This window comes from Pezoporus occidentalis, unplaced genomic scaffold (genome assembly GCF_034315485.1).
Source record: "Pezoporus occidentalis ecotype Australia unplaced genomic scaffold, CSIRO_AGI_Poc_V1 ctg97, whole genome shotgun sequence".
NCBI classification, from domain to species: Eukaryota; Metazoa; Chordata; class Aves; order Psittaciformes; family Psittacidae; genus Pezoporus; species Pezoporus occidentalis.
Window position 1 is genome coordinate 506,399 of NW_026916336.1, and position 14,607 is coordinate 521,005.

At 49.6% G+C, this 14,607-nt stretch overlaps 1 protein-coding gene across 1 annotated transcript in view; it reads right to left on the bottom strand.

Moving 5' to 3' along the window:
• SLCO2A1 (solute carrier organic anion transporter family member 2A1) overlaps nucleotides 1–14,400 on the bottom strand; it is a 28,010-nt gene extending 13,610 nt beyond the window's left edge. Inside the window, exons 1-3 of the mRNA XM_062606519.1 lie at nucleotides 14,139–14,400; nucleotides 2,291–2,428; nucleotides 145–307 (exon numbers count right to left, since the gene is read on the bottom strand). Of these exons, the coding sequence (XP_062462503.1) occupies nucleotides 145–307; nucleotides 2,291–2,428; nucleotides 14,139–14,231 (394 nt within the window). The 5' untranslated portion in view covers nucleotides 14,232–14,400. The remainder of the gene's footprint in view (nucleotides 1–144; nucleotides 308–2,290; nucleotides 2,429–14,138) is intronic.
• Nucleotides 14,401–14,607: the final 207 nt, after the last annotated feature.

The window sequence follows — 14,607 nt, forward strand, 5'->3', positions numbered from 1 at the left end:
GCAAATCTCTGCCCTAAGTTTTTCCTTCCAAACCTCGTGTGGATGCAATCCCTCCTTTTGGGTAGGCACGGGTAAGCCAGCCCAGGACAGCTGGAGATGGGTTTGTGCTAGAACAGCTGATGGTGATAAGGGGGAGGCACTTACCGGTGCTGAGTGTGGTGTATTCATAGGGGCCTGATAGGAAGTGGGGCAGGGTAACCAGGAATGCTCCCAGCGCCAGCAGCAGCCCCCCAGCACCAATCACCCGCGGGCGATGAACTCGGCTGCCGAAGTAGCTGACGAAGATGATGAGGACCACATTGCCAATCTGGAGCGGGCAGAGTGAAACAGGGGGGATGTCAGAAGGCATCGTGGAGCAGGTCAAGACCCTATAACTGATTCCCCATTGCTGTGTAAGAGCTCTCCTACCAGGTGGTGTTTGACCCCCACAAGAGCATACCCACCCTGCACACTCACAGCACGTCAGTGCTTGCTTCTCATCAGAAGCCGGCGGGCCAGCTCTTCGGCTTCTGTCACCTGTGCGTACCCTTTGTTGTCATTGACAGTCATCCACATATCCTCCCTGTGATCTCGTTGGGGCTTTTTCAGCACCCACACCTGCCCTCCCCCCATAGAGTGTGCCATAAACTAATAATTCCCCCAGACAGAGTCAGAAATGAAGCATATTGCCTCTATTCCCATGACTCTAAACAGACACAAGGCCAGCTACAAAGTCCAGCTCATTGCAAATGTTTGTAACTCTGGACATTTTCAACTGCAGATATGATCAGCCTAAAAGCTACAAAAACATGCAGCTTACTCAGGCAAGTGGCTGAACAGCATAAAATGACCATTACATGGGCTTAGACAGCTTGGGACAAGCTGGACGTTATTTTACCCTCGACATGTATGCCTAAGAATACTTTTAATTTATGTTTACATAGGCTCCCTTGTTTGTCTGTCTGTGATTCCTGTTGCTGAAATTGCTGCACCCATCAAGCAAAAAGACTGTGGCCCTGGACAGGCAGAGCAGCTCACACAGAACTGGAATAAGGCACAGAAATTGCTCTTATAAAGCAAAGAAATTGAGATGTGTCTGTTGTCTGCAAGCTGTTATTCTTTAACAGATGGCATATGTCCTATTCCAGCCATTTTTCCTTTATATTCTTACAGTAACAGACTATTCTACATGATGTTTGCTCTGGTATTACTTCTCCAGGCATTAATTCCTGTAAGTATATGTAAGGTTTCTAGTGGATAAGGAGCACATGGGTTACAGCTTTGAGACACTCTGCAGAGCTTAATTATGCCAGTTCATCGTTAGCAATGTTACAACTGTCCATACTGGGTGTCTTTCTTTGCATGGTTTGGACCTAGTCACAATCACTGGGAAATCCTTCACTGTTGTCACTAGGCTTTGAACCAGATGGTTCAAAGTAATGGTTGTGGAAAGACCTGGGCATCCACTTCCCCAAGGACCTGTGAGGATTCCCAGTGGCCAGCCTCTTGGTGAAGGATCGCATGTGAAAAGACCAGCTGCATGGAAGGTGAGCTGCCCACAAGCAATTCTTTCTCTGTGCCATCGCAAGAAAGGCTCTGGCAGCAAGTCTTTTCCTAGTTGGCCTTGAAGAGCTACCAGAAAGGATGCAGTTCATGACAAAGTGAACTAGAAAACCTATTCAAGAGGAGTAAGTGATTAGAAAGTGCTCATGAGAAAATACTCAGCCAGCTCAGCAATGTGCCAGTGAAAGTCAGTCCTTTGCCATAAGGCCGTCAGGAGCTGGGAGCACTGGAGAAAAAAGCTAGATCTTGGAGAGACTGCTGAACCGGTCTCCTTTTAGAGAAAGCTTGGAATGACTCGGGCCAGGTTCATTTCTAAAGCCAATGAGAAACCTATGAAAACTGATACTTCCACTTGAAATTGCTCACAGAGTTGTGTGGATACTACTCACAATAAAACGCTCTTCACAAAAGCTGTAAGAACTGTAATGAACAGAGAAGAATCACGTTGCATGTATTCTGCCTCCCAGTCTTGTCTCTGCTGGAGATGTATGTGAAATGGTCTCCTCTGAAGCAACCTGCTCTCTGCTGCCATTCTCCAAGGCCATGTTCTCACCACACAACCTTATGCTCAACCTCACACCATATGGTACAGTAGAAGTGAAGTGTGAAGAGGTGTCCAAGCGCACAGCAATAGTTGCTTCATCCAGAACATGTAGGCATAGTCAAGGTGTGAACAACCCTGAGACCCTATTCTGGGAAGGTACTGGCCACCCCTCAGGGCCCCCACATAAGTTTCTCACTCAGTTACCTCATGCAGGCTAGAGATGAAACCTGAAGAGAGACTGGAGAGCCCAAAGCGCTTCTCGATGGTGGTGAGGCTGCTCTTGAAGTTGGCACTGTAGAGGAGCTGGGAGAGCTGGAGAAGCCCATGGCACAGCACAAACACCTGCGGGCAAAGGAAAGTCCCATCCCAGTTAGTACACAGATAGTGCCCCACTGGTGTGTAACTGCTGGTGACCATGTCCCATGCGAGGGATTTGACAGTCACTCACACGTGGACTCAAGCTGACCAACATGGCTGCATCTCTGACATGCAACAGATCTACTTGAAGGGCTCAGTCCCTGGTTAACTTTGCTTTGCAAAATGAGTGATGCAGTGTTCAGAAGACAGGACAATGAGTTCTGCTTTTGCTTTCCTCTGTTTTACTGCTATTAACGTTCATTGGTATTGGCACTGTGGCAACTGTTGTGCAAACTTCAAGAGCCCTAGGAGGACCCATTGTACTGCTCTACGGTCTCCCCAGAACCTTCTCTTCTCCAGGCTGAACAAACCCAGCTCTCTCAGCCTGTCCCCATAGCAGAGGAAAGCACCTTTGTGGCCTCTGGACTCGCTCCAACAGCTTCATGTCCCTCCTGTGTCGTACAAAGATAAATGAGACAGGCTTGACTTTGCATTGACTCGGTTTGTGCTCCATGTTAGAGCCAAGCCTGTGGCTGCTGTGCGACAGCTGAAAGGGAGCTGTACTGGTTTAGACTACCTGTGATCCAGTATTTCCAGTTGGTCCCTTGGATCCACTCAGCTGTAAAGCCAATTAACAGAACCTGCTCCAAGGCATGTTGCAAGATTAAGCTGAAAAGGGGCTTTAAAAGCCCCAGAGGGAAAGCATGAAGTATGCATAATGCAGCCTCACTACTGGAAAACCTCTGTAGTAGTCTAAAAACAGCATCTTTCCCTTGAGTGAGGCTATGAGCTGGGCCAAAACCCAAGCTGGAGGGAGGCACAGCCTCCCCAGAGCAGAGGAGAGAATACAGAGAGTTTATAGGGCAGGGCAGGAGAGTGGTCGAAAGAACCCCGGTGGCCTGGGAAAGGGAAGTGCTCTCAGCCAGGGATGCAAGAGGCAGTTCACAAGTGTCTTTTGATCTATATTTAGCCAGAACAGTTCTCCTTTATTTTTCTTGGAATGGAATGCATCCACATGGTGCCAAAGGTATTTTAAAGTCATTAAAAAAAAAGGGGGGGGGGGAAGAAGGTCTTTTAATTTAAATCTACAGGAAATCAAATATTTGCTGAATACCGGAAGCATGTCCCACAAAGATAACGGCTGGAAGCCCAAGATGATGAATGTAGGATCAAAGGTACTGCAGGGCTGACAAATTCCTTACGTCCTTGGCTAGGAGAGCAGCAATCTTCTGTATTAGTATTTATGTGAAACGGTGGTAGTGCTCAGAGCCATGACCCATTGTATGAAAAAAAAATCCTCAACCCAGAATAAGAACTAAATTGTCCATCCAACACAAGGGATACAAATGCTGTAGGTGGGTGAAGTGGCTTTTTGGAGAGTAGAGAGGATGCAGAACCAGCTCCAGCAATAGCAAGAGAATTTGGTTCAAAAATAGGGAAGAAGAGAGCTTATGGGAAGCTTCTCCAGTAAGGCAGGATAGCACCAGGCAGAAGACACAGACGGATATCTAAAAGCATAAGAGATGGGAGAGATGCTGACAGGCAGTCGGGGAGAAGAGGATGGAGATGAAAGAGCAAATGGAGCCCTGGTAGTGTGAGGGCAGGCTGGGAACAACTTGGAGACAAAATAAGAGGGAAGAAGGGTCTGAGGGACAAGCTGACATCTTGAACTCCCCAGCCACATTCTGGAGGGGTGTCAGCAGATAGGATAGCATCAGGCAGGTATCTGCCACCACAGCAGCTGAGCAGGAGAGGACAAAGTCCCAGGCCGGGACTTTGCCCCAGTATAAAGCCGCAGAGCAATGACGTGGAGTGTAACATGGGAAACTCTCCCAGACTGGGACAAAGTGGAAGTGAAACATCTGAGAGTAAACTCTTGAAGCAGAATGACCTCTACACCCTCCAGCTATCGACTCCTACATAAAAAAATACCCATCCTAGCACGTACTCCTACAGGTGAAAGCTGGATCTACCACCTTCTCCTTTTATCCTGACCTGGGATCACCATGTGATTAGTCCAGCCAGGCTGTATCTCTGGCCAGACCCTATTTAAGTCATTCAAATAAAGAGGCACTGGCTAAACAGTGGAGGGCCAGGACACCAGAGATGCAGAGCAGCTGGAGGAAGAGTTCTCCCGTTATGAGGCATTAGCTGGAGAAGCAAAGTTGTTTACCAATGGGGAGGGAAGGAGATGGATCACTGCGACTGAATTCAGTGCAGCAAATGGCAGCCGAATCCCAGGGCAGATGGGGACACAAGAAGTGTTGGGGGGAGAGGATACTCTCAGGGAAGGAAGATGAGGAGAAACAGCCTGACTCCCTGAAATGCTGGTGTTGGCAGGGGATGGGGAGAAGGTAGAGGCATCGAAGGAACATGGGGAACCAGCACTGTCTGTGCTATATGAGAGGATGGAGGGCAGGAGATGAGAGGAACAAGCTGTGGTCAAAGGAGCCAGGAGATGGCCTAGTGATATGCATTGGTGAGAACATGGGGATGGACAAAACAGGGCCACGGATTCCAAAATGCCTGGGAGCAAGCTGGGGCTGCCTGCTGTAAGGGTGGCATGGTGAGAGAAACAGCTGGAGAGTGGTGATGTGGGGAGAAAAAGACTTCGGGGTATGACTTTGCTGCAGGACTGTGCGACTGGAGCTTGGCTTTTCTAGATGTACTTTGTCTGCAGGTGAGAGATGTGCCTGACCTCAGACTTCCCCTTCATTCAGCAGATCCAACTCTAATTAAAGTACCAACTTCCCAAACCTTGGAGGCTCTGAGTACAAATAGCTGGGAGAGGGGCTTGCTTGGAGGCCCTCCCAAAAGGAGCCCCTGTGTTCATGCTGACCACCCACAGCCTGCTGGTGCATGGAAAGCAGCACTGACCTGGTCCGTTCCAGCTGCACAGAGCACCAGATGTGCTGCTCTGGCTGCAAGTACTCACTGATCAACACCAGGAGGGGATGGAGCTGCTATCATTCATCTTCCATAACACTTAACGAAGAAGGGGTTTTTAAACAAGAGCCAAGCTCATGTGAAGAGAGGTTTCGCTGATGCAAAGCCAAAATAACTGCACTGAACACGAAGGTTAACGAGTCAGGGACGCTCTCACAAAGTGCCAACCCTCCAGATCAGATGCCCCCATCAGACCCTGGTGTATTTTTGGAGCTGCAGGCAAGCAGCAATCACAGGGAGCAGCACAGAGAGGCCCGAGGTGTGCACCCACATGCACCCACACACACACATACATACAAAATCCCCTCTTAATCATCCCCACGTTTCCTTTGGAGCGCCTGACCGATCCTGACTCCAGGCTGTTTATACAAGACACTTGACTTCTTTCCAAGATGTACTTCATTTAAAAGGGAAGCAAACACACGGGGGAAGGTCCCTCACAGACACACAGTTCATGGGGCACCTCCCAGGCCATGCATTTTGTTAAGAAAGAGAGGGGGCTGTTCCCTCCAGTCTGGACAGCACTTCTCAGAGTTCAAAGCAAAGATTTAGCAACTATCCAGTCAATCCCAACCAAAACCTCCTCCAGAGGAGACATGTTCAACAAGTACTTGACCTGGTGGGGCTAAGAGGTGTGCAGGCTGGGCTGCCAGCAGCCCCCAGGTATGAGGATGCAGCAGCAAGGCTGAGGTCCAATGCTGACACCGAAGCATCCCTGTGAAATGTCGGGTATGGCCACAGTGGCTGGTGTGCACATGGGAGATGTCTGAGGTGATGTTTCAGCCCTTGCATCAGCCTCAAAGACCCACTTGCACATTTTGCACTTCCCTCAAGCTAGCAGGGAATAAAGTAAGGCTCTGGGAGGAGAAAGGGGGTCTCCCAGCCTTGTGCTGAACTTATAAAGCAAACAAGGGTGAGGAAGCGAGAGCCAGGGGGTAAACCACCTTTGAGGTGGGTGTTCTTGGGATCAGAAGCTTGTAGAGTCAGAGGGAGGTTGCTGCTCCGGGGGCTGGATGTGTGCTCTAGGAGGAGGCACTGTTGCTGGCAGTGCTGGTAGGCAGCAGGCACTTGCACTACCCCATGCCATATACTGGGGCAAGTGAGCTGTATTCCCTTATCTTGTGGCTCCCTCTTTCCCTATTGCTTACTTAAGATAATGCACTGTCAACACTGTCACTGGCCTTACCAAACAGGCACACAGAGACTGGACTTCAGAAAAGCCTATTCTGAAAGGTGGGCTGTTTCAAAAGAGGGTTTTAGGGGGGCATGCTGGAGGAGCATCCCTTGGTCACTGAGTCAGCCAGCAAAATGCTTGGCAAGTTGGGTTAAATAAGAAAGAAACCCACAAAACAAACAAGAAATGCTTGATAACCCCAGCATGCATGTGCTGGCCTCAGGTCAGACCCAAGGTCAGGTAAAAAAAATCTGGTTTGTTTTTATTTCAAAGCAGTGAATTGCCTCTATGGAGCCTCCAGGATCTAGGACACTCCTCTAGGTGGGAGCCTGGCTTTGCTTTGCAGGAACCAGGGGCTTGGGAAGATGCTACTATGCGTGATATGGTCACTTTCCCTTCCTCTCTGCCACCTGGAGGAGTGACTTAAGGGTTAACTCCTTGCTCTGCTTCCACAGCTTCATGCTGAGGTGGTGGCACTCATGTCCAAAGTCATCCCTACCTCATTTTTCAATGTCTTCTACTTGGCAGCCCTGCTTGGAGATAGAGACGGCAAAAACATTGATGGTGCTGCTCACCTTTGAGGAGAAAGCACTGGCAGCTCCTGGCTCTGGCTTTCATGTACATGCATCTATGCTAACCCCTGCGCCCAACAGCCTTCCCATAGCAACACCACTGCTATGATGGATGGAAAGGCAGGGATGGAAAGAGGCAGGGCTTAATTCCTGGAGTTCTTAATTAAACCCGCAGTCCTGCATCCAGCTGTGGGGGCAACAACCAATGGAAGGTATCCTTGGCCATGGCAGGGGGTTGGAACTGGATGAGCTTTAAGGCCCTTTCAAACCCAAACCAGTGTGTGACTTTATGATTAATTCATTAGATGGTCACAAGAGCTGCCTGGGGAGCTGTAAAGAGGAGTGGAGATCCTCACAGAACCTGTCAAACAGCTCCTGTGTGACTGATGACAGTGAGGTAGGATAGGGCCAAGAGCAGTCACTGCAGGAAGGTGCAAAATGAATCTGTCTGGAGTAAATGTTTGGAGAGGCCTAGGAGTAAGGTCTCTATGTTAGCTCTTTCCCTCCACACAGTACTGTTACAGTTATATTTTGGGCTCCAGAGGGCCAAAGCAATATTGTTTGCCCATAGTGGAAAGTCATGGCCCCTAGCAGGAGACCCCAACCTGCCCACCTCTGAAGGCTTCTTCCACTTTACTCTCCTGAGCTTCCAAGGTGGGGGGGAAGACAGGAGCGTGGAACTTTGGGAAGTAATAAGAATATCCCCAAAATCTTAATAGTCAGTGGAAGACAGGCTATTTATTTTAGAGCTTGTATATGACCAACACTCACTACACGAAGAGATCCTCCTGCAGGAGAATGGCTGAGATCACTCAGTCCAAAAGAAATATATAAGCTGGAAAAGTATACAGATGTGTATAGGGAAACACACCCCTCCTTGGCATCTCTTTCCTACATGCAGCTGCCTGGATTAATAGATCAAAAAACACTGTGAAAGATGTAAAAACCCCCAACATTTCCACAGGAGTAACCAAATTCTCTGCCACACAGTACATCCCTGAGCCCAGAACATGGTCCAGTGGCAGGAATTGGCTCCTAAATTATATTTCTACTGGAAAAAGAAAGAAAAGAAGGCATAAAAATGTTACAATAGTTGGGGATTGCCTGAAGCACGCCGCTGCCCAGGTTATGGGCTGCAACGATGACTGTCTGCTGCCAAGTAATCCACGCTTTACAACCCTCAATTGTCAAATGCAAAGACAATATTTGCTCTTTTTGCAACAAATGTACACAAGGGATTTCCCTACGCTGTATCCCAATGCCCTTGCAAGGTCCGTGCAAGCCCTGCTTTGCTCAGCTGTTGTAGAGGGAATGCTCCAGGACTTACGTCCCTGCCTTAACATGCAGGTGTACATTGCAGATGTCAGACAGAACTGAGGGGTTTGGCTGTGGAGGACAGCTGAGACCAGACCCACAGCATGTGGGGTGCAAGGGTTTGCTGCTTCCCAAGCTGCTGATGAGAAAACTCTCCTGCCTGCAAACTACGAGGTGTGTTGTTAAGCAGCCTTCCCTCTTCCTGCCACCAGACTGAGCGCGCAGGGCAGTTCTGTGGTTGGGTCTTTGCTCTTTCAGTTTTTCCCCAAAGCTCTCTCTTCCTTATGGTACATCAGGATCCAACCGTGATTTCCTTGAAGGCAGCTTCAGCTTGACTGTGTTTTCCCTGACCCACAAGTGTATGCAAACACTCCTCCCGCACACCCGCAGCCCTGGCCATGCCTCCTGCTCCCTATCAGCGACACTCCTCTCCCACTTTGCTCATGGTAATCTTATCTACGCTGACCACTCCTTGGTTGTATTTGGGCACTGAACCACCTCGCCCCTCATAAAATTATCTTGTTTGATGTCTCCTAGACCTTGATCCCACTAAACTTTCCAACCCGTTTTACCGTCTGACTCTTCCCCATCTTTTTCCTTATCCCGCTGCTGGTGTTGGAGGTGAAGGACAAGCAGTTCTTCCCTCTTGAAACCCAGTTCCACCAAAACCAAACAAAAACACAGAGTCAGATCCATCCAAACCCAACCTTTGCTTTCTGATACCAGCACCATCACCAGGAATGCTGGAAGACCCTGGTCATAGCAGGTCCTTCTCCCCGTGCAACCCCATTTGTCCTAATGACCCAGCTTGCTTTTTTGCTACTTACAAATACTCATCCAGCTTTCCTTGCACAGTGCCCAGTATTGGAATAGTCTTTGAGTTTTGTGCTTTAGCCAATGGCCCTAATCAACAATGACTTTCTCCTCTTGATGATTCCCTCTCCAAATCTACAGCCATACCGTCTTCAGACAAATGACGAATCTCCTGTTCTTGCTAACAGCTAAGAAAAGCAATTCACACTCTTTTCCAACAGGACATGAGATCACAACTATTATATCTCCAGGCTTCTGAAATACACTCATCTCAGCAAATTCCTTTAGTCCCTTTAAAGGCAGGGACAAAAAACTTGCCCTGGTGCTGTTGGGACCTCAGAACCCAAGGCAAGGCTCCTGTTTCTTCTGCAGAAAGAATTTAGCCTCCCCAGTGAGGGGAGAGCTCCCCACTCATGGCCATTACACACCACATGCCCCAGCATCTTCACCCTGCGATGATTTAAAGCCTTAACACACTCTGAGAGTCCACAGTTCCCTCCTGATCTTACTGTCCCCCTCCCTACACTTTTCCATACCATTCCGCTCCCTATCCCAATATAACACCCAATTTAAGTCTGCCCCTAAGGCTTTTAAATCTCTCCCTGGACACCATCCAGCTGACATAAGTGACAAAAACTTTCTGTTATCCTCCTGTTTCCTCTTCCATGTTGGGCAGTCAGAGGGTAAAAGCCTCTCCCTGCCTGCGCTCCCAACCACTTCGCACTGCTCCCCTGCACTCTCCAGCTAACAGGCTTCCAGCTGAAACCAGTCCAACTCCACTAAGCAACAAGATATTTATAAAGCTCTCCTCCTTTTCATGTTTCTGGGGATCCTGAACAAGCAATTTGCTATCAATAAAAACAGCACAAAACCGTGGGAGAGACAATAAAGGTGAAGAAGCCAAAATATCTGAGGCCCTGTAGATAGATAACAGCTTTGATATAATCCTTTTTCACTGGAAGTCTGAAAGGGCAAGATGATTGGAGACAGCGGTTAGGACTCTGGACCCAGGGACATTGATGGGCCATGCATGGGTATCAAAAAGACTAACTATGCACTTCACCTTTCGAATCTGTTTTGTTCCTTTAGGCTCTGAGGTCTTCAGTGTCCCCAGTGCCACCGGGTGTTGGCATCCACCCGAAGGTTGGCTTCATCCTGCATTTGCCAAGCGGCACAGCTGCAACCTCCTAAAATCCTAGTGCCAGTCAGCACAAGCCTAGAAGCTCTGGTGAACTTCAAAGTTCAATTCTCTGTTCAGTTCAAAGAATGATGTCCCTGCTCATCAGCACCCACATCCACCACTGCTGTAGGATTACTGAGATGCTCTAGACTTCTTCTAGGGGACAGTGCTCAGCAGCAACCTCCCAGCTCCAAAACCTGGAGTCCTTTTGCATTCTGCTTTCTCTCTTTAACATGATTCAAGATAAACAGCCAGCTTCTAGCAGAGTTCAAGCAACATCTGAGAGAGCACTCAAAAACATAAGCACAATGACCAGGTTTATTCCAGCTACAAGATACGGTGCAGACAGCAAACACGCTGCTGGCTGAGCCAGGCGGTGCCCTTAAATATCAGTGTAGACAGAGCCTTGGTGCCACTTGGAGTAATTGCAGTATTAGCTACAGTCATTAATACCCACATGTAACAGGGAGTAACTTCCACAGCAGCAACAACGAACTGCCACCAACCCTATTCCCATAGGGTACAGAGATCAGCTGTAAATGCCTGCTGTGTCAGAGCACAGATATGAGCCAGTGGCCACATCCACAGGACATTGCCTGCTCCCCAGGCACCTGCTTCTGCACCACTCCTGCATCCCCAGCAGCGAACCCCGGCACACCATCCATCCCCAGAGCTGCCATCTCCATCCTGCTCTTCTCTGTGAGGGTGCTGAGGAGCTGGCACAGGGTGCCCAAAGCAGCTGTGGCTGCCCCATCCCTGGCAGTGCTCAAGGCCAGGTTGGATGGACCTTGGAGCATCCTGGTCTAGTGGAAGGTGTCCCTGCCCATGGCAAGGGGTTAAACTGGATGAACTATAAGGTCCTTTCTGATCCGAACCAGGATTCTGTAATTCTGCTGCTTTCCACCAGGACCTTTCCCTTTCTGATGCCCATCTCAAGCATCATCGTGCTCCCATGCCTCTGAATATCAGCAGCAATGGGGCTAGGGCTGAAAAACACCCCAAGAGCAACGGGAAACAGTGCAGGGAGGCGGTGGTCCCCATTGTTTGGAGCAAGGAAAAGCAGGACGGTTAACATAGCAAAGCAATTCATTATTTTTGGCACCAGCCATGCAAAAGGAGCTCCAAAAATGCTCCTGGCATGTGAGCTTTATGGATTAAATACGAACTTCTTGATCAAGACTTGGAGCCTGCTACAACTGGCGGATTTTGTTGTGCTGGAAACACTGTCTCTGTCAGAAACTGCTATTGTTTCTATGAGGATGCTGAGTCTTATTAATTTTAATTCCTTTATAGAGTACCTGTCTCTGTATGGGATGGTGCCAGCAATTTCCCACATAATTAGGTACTGGATGAAGACTTCAGATAATACGGTATGTGCAGCACCAATGGCTTCTCATAACAAGCAAGTGCTATAAAGCCATATAAACTGAGATGCTTACTGTATGCCTTGTCTTCTGATGACCCATTCACAACAAAAGAACTTGCCAAACCTGGAAATTCATTAGTGAGACGTAGATTCTCTATTACTCCAGAGGGGCTGAGAGGATGGATTGACAACTTTGCACAGGCCAGTGCTTTCCTACCTTGAAGCAGTTATTTTTTAAATGTGTATAGACTTTTAACACAAATATCACAGCAGAGGAAGAATGAACAGCTCAGGAAAGGGTGGGAGACATCACTGCCTGTCAATTATATACATTTGCTCTTAAAAGGAAGAACTTTTCTCCAAGGGATGGATGTCCTGATTCCCCACCATTCCAGATGGTACACATCATCGGGTGCCAACAAGCATGTTTTGGTAGAGCTCAAACTGTTTCTTAACACACTTGCACAATGTCAGTGTTGGGCTGTTGACTTTTTAAACTAGAAGTGGTTTTCTTCTCACATGCTGGTGTTCCCTTAGGGGCACCCATAGCCTGCATCCTGCCTATAAGATGTGGAAATGGATTAACGTGTATTTGCTGGGGCTTTTTTTCAAACCCTGAAGTTTTACATCCTGAAAAAGGCATCGAGTTTGGGGATGTTTTTTGCAGATCCACGATATTTTTGCATGCTGCCCTGTGAGCACGCAGCTGAAAGAAGCTGTGCACATTTCCAGGAAACAGCATGAACTGCAAGAAGGGCTTGGTTTGGGGGTGACTTTATTCACTCCAAGCCATGGTAATTACTGGAGCAGCCGATGGGCTTTAGAGCCACCTTCTGCACCTCCAGCAGAGGAGGTCACCAGTCCCTTCCAGAGTAGGCTGGAGGCAGCCCTAAATTACACAGGGTAACTCTTCCTCCTGGAGCTCACAGCCAAAAGGGGCCATCAAGTCACCTGCTGGAACAGCACAGTGGGGTGTAGGGCTGGACGACATCAGCTGGGATGATGCCTCCAGCCCTGGGAGCCCAGAGGACGAGGAGCAGCCTGTTGAGAGCAGCCTGATGATACCTTACAGCATTCCCACAGCACCCCAACAGAACTGTTTGGCTCCCCCCACCATGATTTGGTGAAAGTTTTGCTGCCCAGAAATCAGCCACAAACAAGCATAGCCCAAAGAGCAGCAGGCAGTGCCACCCTTCATGGAAGGCGAGGAAAGATGGGTGGAAAATAAACCCCAAACCCATCCCAGACCACAATGCCCTACCCATGGCTGCACACTCCTTGGAACACAGTTAGCTGGGAAGTGCTGACAAACCCCTCCTCGCAGCAAACAACACACTCATAGTCAAGAACACCAGTGGGAAATCGCACCCCCGCCCTGGGCACAATTGGCAGCAGCAGCAGGAAGGGGTCCTGGAGAGGATGTCTCCTCTCTCATGTACCCAAAGCTGCAAAACCCCTGGGAGCTGCCATTCCAAGACCTGCACCCAGCTGCTTTGAATGCCGATGTGTGCAGGTGCTGCCAAGAGAGGCACGAACATCACCCCCCCCCCAAGGGAAATCCTGGCTGGCAGGCGGATATCCCAGGGACAGGAATCAGCACATGCAGCAGTGCCGGTGCCCATCCAAAATGAGCCAAAATGTGCTGCATGGGTCAAAAAAAGAGACAGGGTGAGGGATGGTGTAAAAGCAGGGTTTAAAACGCAAGAGGTGGCCATAGGCTGGTGTTTTCCCATGCAGGCAGTGAGCTTAAGATCCTGACGTTCAGGCAAGAACTGGCTTTCGGATGACAGCTTTTGCTAATAGGGGCAGGTGAGTAACCAGGCAGCCAGCACCAGAAAACCCACTTCAACCTGCCAAGATTTTGCTTCTGTCACTCCAAAAGCCCTCCTCACCAAGGTTTTTAAAGCAAGTCAGCATTATGATAGGGCAGCGTTTTCTTTTCGCACCAGGATGTGGTTAATCATTCCCTAAGCAGCAGCACACAGCGTACCGGACACTCTGGGTAAACCCCACCGCTCACGGAGAGCTGCCCACGCCACTTCCACGCGGCACAACACCCGCACGCCGTGCCAGGTGCCACTGAAACACAGCCAGGGCCCCCAGCCCTTCCTGTGCCGAGCAGGACTCACCTCAGCAGTGCTAGTTATCCAGTACTGCCCAAGGAGCTGGCTTCCAAATTCTGCATCTTAGCAAACACCCTTGGTTTTACTGTCAGCTTGTATTGGGAATGTGGGGACCCGTGGGATGGGCTGGGGCTGCTCTCAGTGCAAGTGTTCTCCTCCCTCGCCACCAGGGAAGCAGGCGCATCCCTGCCCGGCACTGCTGCTTACCTTGATATTGCAGAAGATACTCCGGGAGCAGGTGCCGGAGCTTTTGGGGACGTCAGCTGGGGACTTGCTGGCTTCGGGGTGGACTCCCATCATGGGGGCTTCCAGGGGAGCCCCAAATAGCAATGCTGTGTGTGGGGTCCCGTCCCTCTCTGGCCTGTCCTGCTCCTCGCAGCACGCACAGTCAGTGCCGAAAACCCTGTGAGCCTGTGAGTGAGGCAGGCAGCGTGAGCGCAAAGTTTTTATAAGTCTGCTCTGGGGAGTGATGATGAAACCCTTTCTCCTCCCTCTTTTCCTTTGTGCACCGAGGGAACTTTAAAGTCGCAGGAAGCCAAAGCCAGCACGCATGGAGCAGGTGGGAGCAAGGGCTGCTTGGGAATGGGGACCACAGCGCTGCGACAATGCGTGCCCACCTCTGGGGAACACCCAGCGCCCTGACCCTGCAGCTCCCCTCTGCCCTGCTCATTGCCCA